Source organism: Gavialis gangeticus, unplaced genomic scaffold (genome assembly GCF_001723915.1).
Source record: "Gavialis gangeticus isolate Ggan-Ray unplaced genomic scaffold, GavGan_comp1, whole genome shotgun sequence".
NCBI lineage: Eukaryota > Metazoa > Chordata > Crocodylia > Gavialidae > Gavialis > Gavialis gangeticus.
The window spans coordinates 40,742,196-40,759,702 of record NW_017728993.1 but is presented as its reverse complement, the minus strand read 5'-3'; the positions used below and the strand labels follow the sequence as shown (position 1 = coordinate 40,759,702).

At 39.5% G+C, this 17,507-nt stretch overlaps 1 protein-coding gene across 2 annotated transcripts in view; it reads left to right on the top strand.

The window, feature by feature from the left end:
* GLMN (glomulin, FKBP associated protein) overlaps positions 1–17,507 on the top strand; it is a 40,539-nt gene that overhangs the window by 16,400 nt on the left and 6,632 nt on the right. Inside the window, exons 8-17 of one of the 2 annotated variants that reach the window (XM_019501607.1) lie at positions 1,839–2,023; positions 2,757–2,810; positions 3,793–3,823; positions 4,481–4,570; positions 6,411–6,452; positions 6,545–6,618; positions 6,975–7,059; positions 9,352–9,461; positions 10,301–10,364; positions 11,398–13,553. In XM_019501607.1, the coding sequence (XP_019357152.1) occupies positions 1,839–2,023; positions 2,757–2,810; positions 3,793–3,823; positions 4,481–4,570; positions 6,411–6,452; positions 6,545–6,618; positions 6,975–7,059; positions 9,352–9,461; positions 10,301–10,364; positions 11,398–11,445 (783 nt within the window). In that variant the 3' untranslated portion in view covers positions 11,446–13,553. Of the gene's footprint in view, positions 1–1,838; positions 2,024–2,756; positions 2,811–3,792; positions 3,824–4,480; positions 4,571–6,410; positions 6,453–6,544; positions 6,619–6,974; positions 7,060–9,351; positions 9,462–10,300; positions 10,365–11,397; positions 13,554–17,507 lie in introns of those variants that run through there. The other variant, XM_019501608.1, reaches the window with a different exon arrangement.

Here is a 17,507-nt window from a genome sequence, read left to right as displayed (position 1 = left end):
GCTGGAAAGGGAAAGTGTATGTAAGGGCTACTGCAGACTAGAGGCATGGGGTGAAGGGAGAGAGTATATATGAGGAACCACAAAAGGGAGAATAGTAATGACTCTGCAAGCAGGCTAGTAGAGATTATATTGAGGTCCAATGGGAGATACTAGGACAGGTACAAGAAGTCTGAGGAATGGAGACTGAGAAACGAGATAGAGATAGGGAGGGGATAGGACTGGGACATGGGAGGGATGGGACAGAATGGGTCAAACTTGAGGTGAAGGGACAGAATAATCTGAGCCCAGAGAATACTTTCCTCCAGACCGGGAATGAAATCACCAGTTTTGAGTCCTGCCATTCCTCTGTTCTTATCAGTTGTCTGTGACATCCACTGACAGTCCTTTGGCACTGATCCATATAGAGGAAGACAATGTGCTACTTCAAGTAGTGCGTTAGTTCAGATGGTGGATTCAAAAGTTCCAACCCTGCTAGTGATCCATGTGAATGTCAGTATGTTACAGGTGATGCAGCTTCTGTTTCCTCAGTTTGTTTTAAACATCTAGGGCATTTAAATTTTTTTTTAACATGGGACTTTTAGTTTTTGTGGGAGGCTGGTTTTGTTTTGTTTGTTAAGTGTTGCCAAATAAAGCATTCGAAAGTAAGGAAATGCCAGAACTGATACTGCCTGGTCAAACTTAATTCAGCCCCTCCATGTCTATACATTGTGATACAATCTTCAATTACATGGTCCTATATTATTTTTTCTGTAGAATGCTTGTCTCATTCAGAGCACAAGATGGAGTTGCTCTGGAGAAAAGCCAGGGTTGTGCAATGAAGGAGATTCTTATCTGCAAGACCAGTGCTGCATTTGTAAAGTGTGTAATAAATGAGGCAAGGGCTTGCCACAAGAGGGGTCTCATGGTTAAGACAGTTGAATACTGCTGTGGAGGATTGGACCATACGTATCCCTGTCTCTGCCACATGGTTCCTGTCTGATGCTGGACATCGGGTGAAATGTAGCTTTATATATTCATTTATTAGGTGTCTTACTTGAGCTTCTGTTACTTGATTTGCAGAAATGCCAAACATCTACAACTATGATTAGTTAATGGGAGTTCTGCTTTGAACATATAAAGGGTGTTTAATACCAGCAGAATGCAAAGTGAGGTCCTGGATGTTCAAATTGAGCAGTCCAGAACTACTGGATTGACTTCAATCTATTTTTGTCTTGCTCAGCATCAATAAAATGAGAATTTATCATTTTCTATGAGGTGAGCATCACCTCGCCTCACTGTACCTTGTGAAAAAAAAATGGATGAATATTTGTGAGATACTCAAAAGCTATAGTAGTAAGCATTAAAAAAGTGAGGAGATTAATGACTTTATCTTAGGGGCAGGGTTTGAATCGAATTGAGTTGTGGATTACATGTTGAACAGTGACGACATGTATTGAACAAATTCAGTGTTGACTATTAAATTACTTTTCTGCAGTGGTCCTGTGAAAATACTAGTATGTGATTGATTGCATAATTATTGCTGCTATTGGGGTCACAGCACCTATGTTTTCAGAATGCACATACAGAAGGGACCAAATAATGGTTACATAGGGCAACCATAATTATGTCATTTCCCAACTTTTGAGTGCTTGACTTTGCAACTTTTGTGATACTCCTTTAACCTACTTTTGTGTTAAATATACATATAGACAAAACTATTTTTCAGGAATAATGTATAACCAGTATGTAGATATTTTATTATATTCACCATTTTTGGGTTGACTCCTAGTTTGAAACTTAAATTATTGGTTTTTTTCTTCTATAAAGCAGCTCTATGTCATTGACCTTTCTTTTTACAGGGCATTTTATTGGATATAGGAGAATTCATACCAGCAGTATTTTCACATGGAAGCCACAATCAGAACTGGGATAATAATGAATTTTTGGATATAGATAGAAATGATTCTGTGGATTCTTTGGCATGTCTATCATACCTGGTGTTTGTTCAGTATATTGGTATTGATTGCTTTCCAGTGATCTTTAGGTAAGAGTTAATTCTTTTCCATTTGTATTCAGTAGCTGTTTGGTGATTGCTGTAGAGCAGGGGTGTCAAGTGTGCAGATCTGGTCCAGAAAACTGTTTTCTGGTTCCCATGGAGGCTTGGAATTTGTGGGCGGGGTGAGTGGGGGCATAGCCTGGTGTTCAAATTGCAAGTATGGAGCCCTTTTGGGGGGACATGTCAGCACTAGGGTACAAGCAATGACAGCCTTAACTCCCATGTGGCAGGGGCAGGGTGAGCAACATCTGAATCTTGCCTGTGAGACAGGGTGAGTTTGACCAACCGTGCTGAAGAGGGTAATCGGGAGCAGAAGCAAATCCCTGTGTATTAATCACCAGTTATTATTTAAGCCTATGCTTACCTGTATTCTTTTCAGGGCACAGTTATGTAATTTGTATGTAGACTTTCTTTTTTAAGCCACTGGACTTGCAGATGCTTATGCTTAATTTTATATAAGGGTAGTCCTACAGTAGAAGCTGAGGGGAATTTTTCACATTTATAACTAAGCACATATGTTCATGATAGCCATCTTGCCAATAGGGATGGGAATGACAATGACTAGAATACATTAATTTCAGAGTTATTTTTTTTTTAGCCAAAACATGCTCTCATAGTTTTTTGTAATAGCTATTACTGCTATACATAGAGCATATTTTTATGTCGCTATGTAGGCTGTATGATCCCTGCAATCTTATTTATACATAACTTTCTGTTTTAGTCCATCCTATCTTCTACAGTGTAACATGTTACATGTTGAAGTCCTATTGAAAAGGTAGGTATTATGTTTGGAATTCCAGATAATGTATTTGTTTTATATTTGTCTGCCTTTATTGTCCCAGTTTCTTTCTGATCTAATTTTGTAATATATAAATCAGACCTTGAATCTCTTCAAATTCCAGGAAAATGTATTTGAAGTTGAAGGCTAATTTAGCAGGTTTCAGCACAAGATGATTTCCCTTCTCTCCAAAGAGTTATAAAATGTCCTAACTGTAGGGCAGTTGTGTGATAGTGCACTTATTTTTTAAGTTTGTTGTACATAATTGCTTTCAAAACTGTTTTTGGAAAGTGACACTAAGATCGTTTGTAACATTTAAATTTTCTGTATTGGTATATTGAATAATTTTCCTGAACTAATTACATAGTTTAGTATGGAGCAAGGTTACCAGCAAAGTATTTAGCTGTCCCCCATAGTATGCTGCATTTTGGGCCAGTGAAAATCAGATCTACACAAGTGTTTTGATCATTTGGCTGTCAATATTTTCATAGCCTGCAAAGAATAAATCATAACTACCATCAGGCAAGCAAGAATGTTTCACAGGTTACTCCTAGCTAAGATGAAAACTCCATTTGTGCTTTGTTACAACTTGGCATACACTTTTCATTCTCTTTCCCTCCTCCTGTTAGCAAAAAGCATGCAGAAGACTGAAGATGGCACTTTTCCTAGATTATTTTGTTGTTTTCTTTTATTTAATGTCTTGATACCTGTTTGACTTTGAGCATGTGTATATATTGAGAGGAAATATCAGTTCCTGACCTCAAAGGGAGGAATCAAATCTACAGCCTTTTAAACTTGGTATCTTTAAATTAGTTGTTTTAAGAAAAGATGATGATAGGAAGCAGAATAGGAACTAGTGAGAGGAAAATTCCTTTTTTAAAAAGGTCTTCTGTATTGTTTTATCTGATTCTGCAACAGATTAACAGATTATTTTTTAATTTACATTTTTTTAAACTGATAATATCTATATTTCTTTCAGGACAGAAGAATCCATATTGGCTAAAGGACTTGTGCGTATTTTTTGTTTTCTGTTTTGTTTGGTTGTATATTTATTCTTTGTAGGAGGGTATATCCTTCATTCCCTGTTTGTAAGAGATTAAGATCATAACATACACCAGGTGGCTAATCTGTGGCTTGTATGCCACAAGTGGCATGGGTAGCTTCTGTGTAAGGCATGCAGTAAACTGGGGAGGGGTCAGGCAGCACAAGGGCAAATAGGCCAGGGAGCAAAAAGCAGAGCATCAGACCAGGCAGGGAGCAGAAAGCAGAGCAGAAGCTTGGACAGGAAACATAGGACAGGGAGCAGAAAGCAAGCAGTAGATTGGGTAGGGGAAAGGGATCAGAGTGGTACTTGGGAAGGTGTGAAGCTAATTTGTGGCATGCCTGCTGAAAAGATTAGTCCCCATTAATGTATACTGTAATTTCAGAAGTGTCATAAGGTTTAATTAGATATACTCCAGTGCTGCAAACTCTTTTTTGTGTTTGATTAACTTCATACATATGAGAAAAGCTTAAAATTGTTATTTCTACTTGTTTTATGGTACCATCTAGGAACACTAGATGTGCACACAAGTATAAGCTTGTCATGTGTTTCACATACCTTGGATTAATGTGTTACACCAGTGTAAAATTGTGTTATCCTTAAAATGTCTTTTTTTCACGTGTAGGATCTATTTGAAAACTGTTTATTGAGACTGGACAGTAATAGTCTTCTGCACCAGTATTTAGAATTCAGGAACTTCATTACAGCATCACAGGTAATAGAATGCAGTATGAACAAGTCCTTAAATCATAACACATGCCATGTCTACCTCTTTTCCTGGTTTGAGAGAAATGTCTACATTTGATTAATAAAAGATTATTTTACGTATAATGTAAATTCTGATTGATTTTGAAATCATTCTGTCCCTTGCTATCCAGAATCATTAGCTAGACAGGGATCCTGCAATATCTAGTCATCCTGAGAAACGTGTTATACTAACATCCTTCTTCCATCATTAGAGAGTGCACTCAGACTCCCTGCCACTACCCCATGGTAGCATGCTCAGCAGAACAAATTTCAGAACCTAACTCCAGTTGTAGCATGTGACACTTGCTCCATAAAAAAGCTGTGCAGCATGAGGAAGAGGTGAGAGAACAGAAAGACAAATTAACATACATCTGCATTTCAATTTTTATATGAAGCATTTTGATGAAGAATTCCATCTTTAGTCATTTGGTATAAATTTGGGTAGGGTTGGAAACAAGTTTTCAACCTTGTGTCTGAAAACTATTCTCTGTAAATGGAAGCTTTTAAAAAAAAAACATTTAACAAAGCTAAAGCAAAGTTGAAATGAATGGGAGCTGAAGACTGGTGCCAGCGCCTGTGCCTGAAATCTACCTTGGCAAGCAGCTCCAGAAGTACTTGCTCTCAGGAGCTTCTGAGGCCCAACCAGCTGGTGTATGGGGACACTACCACCCTGTGCCAGCTGGACTGCTGTAGCAGCCCTGACGTAGCATGGACCCTGCACCTTCTACCCACTGCAGGAGTCTGGCACCAGGAGTTGCTGCCTGGCTGTGACCTTCTGCCACCTACAACAGCATCTGCCCCCTTGGGAAGCTGTATTGGAAAGTTGCTGCTGCTTGATGCTGTTGCATTTAGTTTGTCTGGTTGCTACAGTATTAACACGGACAGCTGATCTTGGACAAGGGTGCTATTGATGAATGCTGCTGTTGAAGTTAAGAGATGGGAGCAGAGCACTCTCATTTACATCCTCAACTTGAAAATTTATACCTTTGTATTTTTCCCCCCTGAACTGAAGGAGCCCATATGAGAAGCTTGGCTGCCATCATCTTTTCATTGTCTCAGCACTTGGGTGGGATTGCTTGTCAGCATTTTCAGATCATCTGCTACTGCATATGCAGCTGGATTCTAGTTGTTCTTGACCTTGTAGTAGCATTTTTTTTTCAAAATTTCTTTAGAATTTAATTCTTATGTTCAATTCATTTTTCTGAGAGATTCCTTTAGTTCTGTCAGGATTTAGTAAGAGTTCAGAATCATTTCAGAAGTACACAAACAGTCTTATTTTCTATGTAAAGGTATTTGAGTTTTCAGAATAGAAATTGATGCTCTTAAAATAGTCATTAAAAATTCATTGTTTTTACAAATTCTTAGATGATTCTTGTCTTTTTGTATTGGGTGTGGAGTTGCTTAAGCATTTCCAGATAATTAATTTCCAAAGTACGGTAGTATTAATTTTAGACTCATTCTTCTATTAGTAACTAATTATAGTATAAAATGTCCTTTTTATGTTTGTACATAAAATATCTTGCTATTTATGTAGCAGTGACATTGCCCTCTGTGCCTTACTGCATATCTTACATTTGTAAGATGGTTTAATTTCAGTTTGAGACCCCTCCAGTACCCCTATATCTAATAGTTTGGCTTTAGGATGAAACGGCAGCTTCAGCCTTACTTCCTTTTGCTTTTGTAAATTTAAGTTCTGTATACACCTTCTTGGATTTTATGTCCAGAAGAAGACTTGAATTTAGTCAGTTCTGCATGGTATGTATTCTCTGGGTACACACCGAACTTCATGCACTCTTTTTCAACTGCAGGATTTGGTGAAAGTGATGACCCTGTGCCCTATAGAGGATCTGGTATGTAATGATTATCCTGTGGGTTTTGAGTACTGAATTGTTTTACAATTTAATTAAGAACAAATATCTTAATACGAGTCTTTTCCCTTTAGAGAAAGAAGAGCTTAAATGTATTACAATTATATATAGACAAGTTTGACACAGAGGGAAAATACACATTATTCAGGTATGCTTTCAGTATATACAAAAGATTTCACAAAAGTCTGCCTTGTTGCATAGTAAACATAGAGTAGCTTAGCATGAAATTATGATGGCTATGTGGTAACTCAGGTTAATTAGAACATACTTATTTCTTGAAAACTGCAACTGATTTTAGTTTTTTAATTATGCTAAAAACGAGATTGAAAACAGCCCTCTTACATACTACTCCAAAGATTAGAGGTGAAATCCAAACCATGTTGAAATCAGTGACAAAACTTCCGTTGACATGAATAAAACCAGGATTCTACCTAAATTTAAAATAAGTGTACTGAAGCCTGGTAGATACTTTCTGTCTCTATTTTATATTGTTTTGTTTTAAAGGTGTTTACTAAAGACAAGTAACCATGCTGGTGTAGAAGGATATGTTATTCAGAATATAAAAAATCAGATTGATTTGTCATTAAAGGTGAGTCTGTTGCATATTTACATATTTAGTCTAAAGTTCCTGTTTCAGAAAGTGTTTTCAGTACTGTTTGTAAATAACATGTATTGTTTAAGGTCTGTATTATTCATTACTCACAAAATACTGTATTAGCAAGAAGTTAAGGTTGCAAAGTAATGCACTGAGATCAGGAAATGCCAGAATTAAGAGGTGCCTTTATTTGGTTTCTTTGTGTATAAATGTTTGTTATATGCTGCATGGTAATTTTTCTATGGGGTCCCTGTCTTATTTAGTTTGTAGGATGGATAGTGGTACTTTAACAAGCAGCTGTTCAGTTTTGTGTTGTATCCTTATAATTCCTTAATTCTTCTGTCATATTCAAAATCTGCTAATAGAGAATTATTTCCTTTTAGGTTTTAATGTTGCCACTTATTTCAATATTTTGGTTTCATTTAGGATTTCTTTCAGAATTAAGGCTACAGTGATTCAATTTACTTTTTTTTTTCTGATTTTTACATGGGCATGGTGTTGATATTTGGATAGTTAACTCTATCTCATTGTCCTTCATATTTAAAAAATAGTTAGACACACATGCTGTGACCTGACTGAACATGACATGACATGAAATTTTCTTGTTGCTGAATATAATTTTTGACCAATGTGGTTGCTTCATTCCAAGCTTCTGTTTTCAGTGATTTACCCTAAAAGTACTTTGGGGGCATTAGTTTCTTATGTTTAGTCTCTTTCTTATGTTTACTATCAAAAGGATATTGTTTCTGTGCTGAAATTTGAATCTCTGCAGTTTTTTATCCAAAGGACAGAAAAAATTGTCTTATGGATAAGGCCTGGACTGGATGCAGGAGATCTGGGTTCAGTTGCTGACTGTACAGAAGGTTTCTGTAGTTGCTATAATCCATTTTTTTTTTTTTTCAGTGAAAGTGGGTAAAATTAGGTGGCTAACTAGACATGGCTGAATTTTTTGCAGAGTTGGCAATGAAGTTTGTGCCAGGGCTCAGTATTTGTGAGATCAGGTCTCTGTTATAATCCTAAGTTTATATTTAGACACAAACTTCTCGTACTCAGATTTGTGACTGGTGTGTCACAGCCAAACCGGGATGTATGGTCACCCTATTTATAGGCAAGAAATTTCTGGGATTGACCTAGTGCTGTGCTGTACTGTACACACAAAATAAGACATACAGGTGTTGGAGGTGTACCAGTATATTGGTCCATAGTGTATTGGCACTGATAAAAGGAAAATCAATATTATAGGCAGTCGGCTTTTTTTGGCCATGTGGTAATGTCGTTGATAAATGCCACATGCATGCAGCCAGAAATGTAGCCCAGCAGCTTGGAGAGCAGCATCTGGGTGGTAAGTTCGTGGGGGGGGAAGAGGTGTTGGGGGGGGCAGATGAAGGCTCACACAGAGAAAGGGAGTGGGGCTGGGGCAGGTGCTGCCAAGCTGGGTTGGGGCATGAGGTGGAGCTACAGTAGGCTGGTTTGGGGGGCACGGGAGGTGGGGAGGAGGGTGGCTCCTGCTGTAGTGCATATCCCCATGGGAGGATTGGGGGCCATGTGCCCCTCAGATCTGTGTGCGGGGCAAAGGCAGGCTGCCCTCTGTGGGTTGGGGGCTGAGCTGGCCTCTTCCCAGTGGGGGGGCTGGGCTGGGGCTATGGTCAGGGTGGGTGGCAGCAGCACTGGGAGATGGGGCTACAGGATGGGCTACCCCAGCCCTAACCCCACTCCCTCTCTCACCATTGAAGCCTTGATGTACTCCCCACACCCCTTCTCCCCCACAGGCTTACTGGCTGGGTGCTGCTTGCCAAGCTGCTGGGCTGCATATTGTCTATCAGATTGGTATTAACCAATATGGCTGGTTAATAAGCAGCCATTGGTATCGGCCAAAAAAATCTTTATCATTGCACCCCTAACAGGTGTGATTCCTGGTTCCTTAGTTGTGCTGCAACATGTTTAAACCACGTGGTGAAGAGAGTAGCATTTCCCCACACTGGCTTACTAGCATTACAAGACTCAAATCATACACTGTAAGGTGGGGGTGGGAATAGTAGAAATCAGAAGAGAACCTTCTGGTTTTGATAAGACTAGAAAGGACAGCTAGGCAAGGGAAACAAAGTCAGGAAGGGAAACATCTGACTTTGAAGAGATGAAAGTATTTTGATTGCTTGGGGTAATTTGAGTTCATCTTTCTTTATCTTGATTTTATTTTCAGACCATGTTCAGTGTAATCATTTTTGTACAAAATTATTGCAGGTTTTGAACTTAATTAACTTTCTGCATTTTTGTATTGCTTCTCAGAGAGGACAAGACAATAAGTGGTTTACTGGACACCAGCTCGTTTCCCTTCTTGATGAGGTGTTCTTTCTTCCTGAAGGTGCTGAAACCGATCTTCTCCAAAGCTCAGATAGGTGAGATGAAATCAGAATTGGAATAAATCAGGAGAGATTTCTTTGGTTTGTTCTGTTTCTATTTAAAAATAAATTGCAACTCCTGTAATTGCGTGGAGTACACAATATAATTTTACAACTGCCAGTATCTATCCTTAATAATGGAACAAGAAGCTGCCATCTTGACTATCTGCCAACATAATTACAACAAACAGGGTGCATCTACATGTCAGTCTGCGTCGCTGTATAACGTGCTGTGGTGACATAGTGATCATGTGAGTCTACATGTGACCAGCAGCTGCTTTGCCATAGCAGTGCACTCCCCTGCTTTAGCATACCACTACGGCAAAGTATCAGCTAAAACTAACTGTGCACAGCACAGTACGGGTTGTTACTGCGCATGGCACAGTAACAATGTCACCACAGGGCAACATGTAGACATGCCCACAGTGTGTTAGATAGGAGTGGTCATTTAAATTAGCTAGTTTTTTTTCTTTCAGTTGAATTCACTATCTATTAAAGGAATTATGATTGCATTACCTTGAAACTAAGGAAGCTACAGAAAAGTCCCTTGTGGGGTGCATGAGAGAGCTCAAGTGTGGATGATATCATTGTCCTATTCTATATCAAGGAGTGAACCGCTCCACAACTGCTTCAGCTCTTTCTCTGACTCTATTCTCAAGCCAGTGTGGGGGGAAGGAGGGGGAGAACTAGGTTGTTTTGTGTTACTAAACAGATAAATGGCATATTTTTGTATAGATTATATACATTTTTCAGAAGATGTATGGCTATTAAACAGTGTAAGTTACTGTCTTACTGTAAATGTGGACTCAAAATGATTGTTCATCTCTAATTCACAGGATTATGGCAGCACTAAATCTACTGAGATACTTAGTCATTAAAGATAATGAACATGACAATCAAGTAAGTGATAACTGATTTGAAAAGCCATCTTTTTAACTTAAAAAACAGTAGCTGGAAAAATTATCAAGGAAGTCCTAATATTCCTTTGAAAATGTTTTTTCTATGGTATTCTAATGGGAAATGTTTGTATTAAAAGTGTTATGAGAGCTTTGGTGCATTATTTACTTTATATTTAATACTAGTACTTTATACATAGTTTAAATGCTTTCTCACTGATTATTATTTTAAGCAAATCTATCCAACTGTTGCTCCATCCAAATTATGGTCTGCTTTCATAACTCAGAGGACATCATATTATAAAGTCTATATCAAGATTCCAAAAAAGTGAATGTATTTAATATTTTAATCTAATTTATTTGTAGATAGAAGACCCAGAAGGTTTAAATTCCCCAAAACAGAGTAGAGCACTTTAGAATTAATCTCTTCAAAACCTGTAAGAGTTTTTTTAAGTTGCTTCTGTGTTTTAGGAAACTGTTTGATCATTTGACTTTAAGCAATATTCTGCACCTTTTGTTCAACATGCAAGAAGAAAATTTGTCTGTGGCTGGTTTTCTCCATAAGCATTTTGATAACTCTGCATGTAATAGTTTTTATGTCTAACTATGGGAAAGAAATATTTTGTATTTCCAAAAATTTTGCCAGCTGACTTCTCAACACATGTTAACTCTACTGAGTTGTTTGCCACTAAGATTCACCTTATCGAGATAACAAAAGGAAAGATATGTCTGTCCCATTTTAGCAGAAATGTTGAACATCTTAAGCAGGACACAGAAATAAAAAGGTAGCCTCATAAGTCTCTTTAAATTTTCCCTTTTCCTGCTAGTAAAGCAATATGAAATATCTCCTTTTTACTTTATATTTAGCGTTATATTCCATGTTGTGAAATCCCAGTTCCCCATGTTACGATGAAGGTTTACCAACAAAGGAGCTAGAATGTTGGCAAAAAGGATTAAGGAGGAAATTGAAATAAATTTCAATACTATAATTGCTTGTGGTGAATATGTTTTATTGAGCTATTGTTTACTTTTTTCAGGATAAATTCTCTGCAAGGATGAAAAAACAGGTGCATTCCTTCCCGTAGGGGTAGCACAGTTTAGAATGCATACCATTCAGATTTTGCAGATTTATATGTTGCTCTGGCCGTGGGCAGGGTTTTTGCACTTGCGTGTTTTTGACAAATACATGCTATGTTTAATCCATTTAATCTTTATTTTTGGAGGTGGGGTGGTTTAACCATTTCACTTTTTAATAGTAATCCAGGGTGTATTTCAGTACTGTTGATAGGAATTTTAAGGGTTTCTTTTACTTTATCGCGTGCTAGATTCTAGCTGTTTACAATTTTATATGAGCAGCAGTAATTTTTAATCGGATTCACTTGAAAGTAGGATTATAGAATGTTGAAAATGTCATTAATTTTAAGCATTTAGCAGAATTTCCTTGTCTTTCTTTTTTATCCCCCCATCTTTTTCCTTATCTGAAGCAGTGCATCTGTGGTTGGTAGTATTATTTCAGATCAGTGTGGGCCATGTTTATTATTCAACTGTTGTAGTGAATTTTCAGTGTAATTTTTATGATCAGTTTTTTTCGTGTGTGCAGTCACTCCCATGCAGCTGCACTTAGATGGACAAATGCTCTTAGATAACCAAGACAAGGGAGCAATTTATATTTTAATTTCACAACTGGCTAAACATCAGGGTTGCATTTCCAGCAATAGACCTATAATTTCTTTCAGTGCTGTAGCCTGCATAACTGAGCTACAGTACTGAAGATTGAAGAGCTCTTGTGATTTTTACATATCTGATTTTCTGACTGCACTCCAGTACTGAGAGGCTATTTATCCCAGTAATAAATGCAAGTTATATTGGCTCTCTGTTTCCTAAGTCACTGAACACTAATATTCCCCTAATTCATACAGTTTTATAGCTTTCTATCAGCCACCAGTATCATCTCATCTCCTTGATTATTTGTTTCAGTGTTTTTATTAGAAAGTGTTTTAAAGAGAAATAAAATGGAAAAAATAATTTTGCTTTTCATTTTAAAGGAATTGATCTAAACATTCTCTAACTAGTATGGGTGACATCATGGTCTAGCTGATATGACAGCTGCCTGATTAATCAGAAGATTTGTTCTTTTCCAGTTTTATCTTTTGATTTGATTTGCAATATTGTACAGATTATCTGTGTCATTTTCTTTGTATTCAGAATGTAGAATATAATTCTTACTCACTTCTCTAAAATACTTTGAGATCTCTTGTAAGTAATATATAAGTGCTTAGAATTATTACTAGCTTAGGTAGAGTGAAGAATAAATATAAACTTAAATTCAAATAGTTGTAGTGACCAACACTGACAAGACAGTAACTAAATTAAGTAGTATAAATAGCTATCAATTGATGCACTTTAGCTTAATAATTATGTAATTAAACATGATTAATAGTGGTTACATCCTTTTCTCATATTTCTGGAACAATTCCTGTGTAAGTATCTGTAACAGTTCTGCTCCATTGAGGGGTAAGTTTCATAATGCTTAGCTTTGTAAGGGAAGAGAGAATCCCTGTTTGATTTCAATTATGCTGCTGTATATAGATTCCATCATTAGATGTAAATAGTGCTGTCTAGTGTCTGGCATAAACAATGTCCCTGTGTTCAGTATGAGAAGAACACAGAATAATCTGTCTTGAATTTTTCTCTAAATTGCCAGCTCTGTCAGTTTTTCTTGACTTTTCTTTCTATTCTCAGCTTGGACCGTAGTTGAGGGGAAGTGCTTGCTTCCCTGCAAGTTCAGATGTTTCCATGTATAATCTTCCAGCTGTTCCACTAAATATTAAGAATGATATATCTGTATGTCTGTGATTTTTTAGAGATGGATACCCAAAAGGGGGAAAGTGCGGGAAAGGGCAAAAGTGCATAAAGACTTAATGATGTGGGATTAATTTACTACTTAAAATTTGTAATGTAGGTCTTAGAAAAATAGTTTGGAATGATAAAAAGAACCTATGCCAAATTACATGAAAAAGTACTACTACTTCTTTCCTCATTTGTCCTGTCTAAACAGGGTTGCTTTTGCAGATCCTGGCTGTCCTCTCGCTTTGGTCATACAAATCTTCTTCCAACTCCTCCTCTCTCATGTTCCTCTCCACTATCCCTCTCCAGCTCATCTTCAGTCTTCCTCTTCCCTTTCTCCCTAGTAGTGCCATTCTGCTAACTTCGTAGTTAGGAAGAGCTACTTCACTGTAAGGGTGTCCAGAGCCTGGAATAGGCTTCCCAGAGAGGTGGTCTCACCTTCCCTGGAAATCTTCAAGAGGAGACTGGATAGGCACCTGGCTGGGGTCTTATGACCCCTCCCACCCCCAGTGCTCCTTCCTGCCCATGGCAGGGGGTCGGACTAGATGATCTGTCCAGGTCCCTTCCAACTCTCTGATTCTTTTCCCATTATTCTTCTGGACGACTTTGAACATGCCCATGCCATGATAGTCTTCCCTCTTATACTTTTTTAGATGCCTCCACTACCTTGGGACTGGCATTGAATGGATATGAAAATGTACATTGAGATACATTCTAGAAACTAAATCTGAATATAAACATCTTCAGATACAAAGTTAAGCAACTAATTTACTACTGGTCAGACCTGAGGAAGGGCACTTTGTAACCAAAAGCTTATCTTTTCACTTCCAACTATACAGTTGGTGCAGTAAAAGATAAGACCAAAAAAACCCTTGCTTTTGCTTATTTCTGAACCATTATGGCTATAACGAAACTGCACCATACTATAAGCTAAAATGCACACCTTCAGCTGACACTTTGAGCTAATTGTCTTTGTTTTATTAATTCCATTTACATAGAAAACCAACATTGGAGAAAGGGTCATTGGTCACTTTATGACCCCCTAGTTTCATATGTGATTAAAGGGTCAAGACCTTTTAATTAATAGGGTCAGAGTACTCCTGCACCATCATGCTACAGGAGTATGAGGCACAACTATTGGTGACCTTTCAAGAAATGCTGGTTTGTTTCTTGGTTCATTTGGCATTAGCAGTTTCATCAAAATCTGCATGGCAAAAGATTTTTGCCCATGAACAGTATTTAAGATTAAGTGAGTTTGCAAGAGTGGGAACTGGAAACTTTATTGTTCTATAATTTCTAGCTCTCATGCATCACCAGTGTTTTGCAGACCAAATTGAGCTTCCAGTTATCACCTACTGATTTCAAACTATTATCCGCTATAGAATTTGTGGCAATATATATATTGGTTAAGTCCAATTTTTGTTCTCGCAATCAAGAATTAGTTAAACCAGTACTGCTGAGATAATCTGGCTGGAAACCCAGCCTACAGAAATGAATGGTGACATGGGGCTGAACTATAATTTGCATGACATTCTGATTTGGTATTGCCACTGCAGTATGTTTTGGTTTGGGGAGTTCATTTTTGATGAAAGGTTAAGCTTCCATGGACAGCAGACGTTTCTAAAAAACAACAAAAACAAGAATAAAAACACACAAAACCCTGGTACTTCCGGTTTCGCCAAGCCCCCACAACCCGGGGCAAAGAAGCCTGTGCTGCTGAGCCCCCATGGCCTGGGGCAAAGTGTACTGCGCGGGACCCTCCTCCCTGTCCGTCAGCACACTGACACCAGGGAGGGGCGACAGCGCGCCGGATGCAGCGGGAGGGGCGGTGGCCCAAAAAGGCAAAGATGCCTGTTTGGGCCTCTTGGGTAACCAGCATATTTGGTTATCCGGCACCTGCCATTCCCCATGGGTGCCAGATATCAGAGCTTTTGCTGTACCAGCTTTAAAGTAGGTGGAACTAGCTAAAGCTGTGCTAGTTCATCACCATATTTATCTGCTTGTATGTTGCATCCTCACCTCTTACCCTTCAGCATTTTTGTGTCAGATTGCAAGCTCCTGGACCATAAGGATTGTCTTTATTCTGTGTTTATACTGGATCTAAAACAGTGGGGGCCAAATCCCTACGATCATATATTTTATTGCAACTGCAGTAAAACAGTATCACAGATGTAGCTTGTAGTAGATTTTGGCCCTGCACTGGCTGCTTGGCTAACAATTCTGTATTTGACCAGATTAGAGTACTGCAGAGTTCTATAAGACATGTTAGTTCTGCAATGCTAATAAGAATAAAAGGAATAAAAAAAATTACCTGAAAGTAATCCAGCTTGTTATGCACACAGGAAGCCAGATCCATTTGAAAGCAAATTGAGAATTCAAGCCTTTGGGACAGGTAGCATATCCAGTAACTTGTCTATAAATAGGGTGACCATACATCCCGGTTTGGCTGCCAGGATTCTGTAGCCTGGTCCTGGCCAGTTTGTCAAGTGTTCTGGGCCAGAGTCTGGTGAGGTAGAATGACACTGTGTGCCAGGCAGAGGGCTGGGTAGGCACTGCTTCTCCTGTGCGGGAACAAGGATGTGCCATGTGTGGGTGGGGTGCACCTGTTCCCACCCACCTGTCTTGTTCCTGCGCAGGAGCAGCGGAGCCTGCCCAGCTGCCTGCCTGCCAGACTCAGGTCTGGGACTTTTGACCTACCAGCCAGAACAGGGCTACAGAATCATAGTGTGTCCCGGTCAGACTGGGACATATGGTCAACCTATCTATAAAGCACTTTGTGCCAGGTGCGATATACATAGTTCATTGTGTGTTCTGGGAGTGTGATACTTGCCATAGAATCTGAGCTTTCATTTATATCTTAATGAGGTGCTAGTTGTGAAACGTGGTTATTTTAACTATCAACTTTAACTATTCACTGCTGATTATTTTAGTAGAAGCCTAGACTGGTTGTACTTATCCGTTGTTGGAACTATGCCCAGAGATGCTAGAATAGAAAAATAGACATTATTCTGTCTCAACCCTCTCACATGCCAGATTGCTTCCAGCCTTTTCTGAAAGAGGGTTTAAAAGAAAATACTCATTTGCCCAGTGCTGTAACCCTTAGTTTACATACCCAAAGTTCAACCTGCCTCTTACCAGTTGTTTAAAACTTCAGCCTTCTGATAATTTTGATAGTGCTGTTCATATTAATACAGACTTGCAGAACCAAAACAAGTAATAATGGTCATCAAACCTATCATTTTAGGTTACTTACATCTTGTAACAGTATTTCCAGTCTGCTGTGGACTTGAACACTAGTTTGTTTAGGTTTGGGTACCTTTTCATTTAAAGCAGAATATACCATACTTTGAAGAAAGATATATACTTAGGGCTGTGCAAAGCTTTGGTAGCCGATTTGATGCGGAGGAGATTCGACCTGATTCAGGGATCAAATCTCCAAATCCGAATTGAATCGGGAGACCAGTTAAGAGTTCTGAATCTATTCGGATGCTTTGAATTAATTCAGAAAAAGATTCGGAAAAGATTTGACGATTTGGCCCTAGACTAAATAGGTGGCTGACAAGTCTGTTGGGGTTCGGGGAGTGGTGAGGGAAGGAACTTAGGGGGAGAGGGAGGGATTGGGGCTGGGACAAGCTGCCCAGCCAGGGCAAAAGTCAAGGGACTTGGGGTGTGGGGTGCAGGATGTGGGCGCGGCAGCACTTGGAGTGGCGCTATGCCCTGCTGCCACTTGCCTCGCTGGAGGGGGGAAGGGCAGGATGCAAGCATAGCTTGATGTGGGTGGAAGGGGGCAAGGGCATGCAGCAGGGCATAGTCCCCACTCCCAGTGCTGCCGCACGCAGCCACCCGTGTTCTGCCATGCTGGCTGGCAAGCAGTGGCAGTGCAGAGTCCCTGCTCCCAACACTGATGCGGGGGCTCTGCCTTGCTGCCACTTGCCCAGCCAGCATGGGGGAGCACAATGCAGGCATGGCTCACTCCAGGCAGAAGGGGGCAAGCGGCAGCAAGGGATAGGCCCTGCTCCCAGCACTGCTGTGCCCACATCAGCACTGGGAGCAGGGACTCCACTCTGCTGGTGCTTGCCAGCGCAGGGGGGTGCAGGATGTGGGCACAGTAGTGCTGGGAGCGAGGACTTGCCCTGCTGTTGCTTGCACCCTTCAGCCTGGAGTGAGCCGCACCTGCATCACACAGCCCCCACTTTCCCCCCTGCACCAGCTGGGCAAGCAGCAGCAGGGCAGAGCCCCTGCTCCCAGTGCTACCACACCCACAACCCACCCACCTGCCTCCCCAACTAATGTGCCTCCC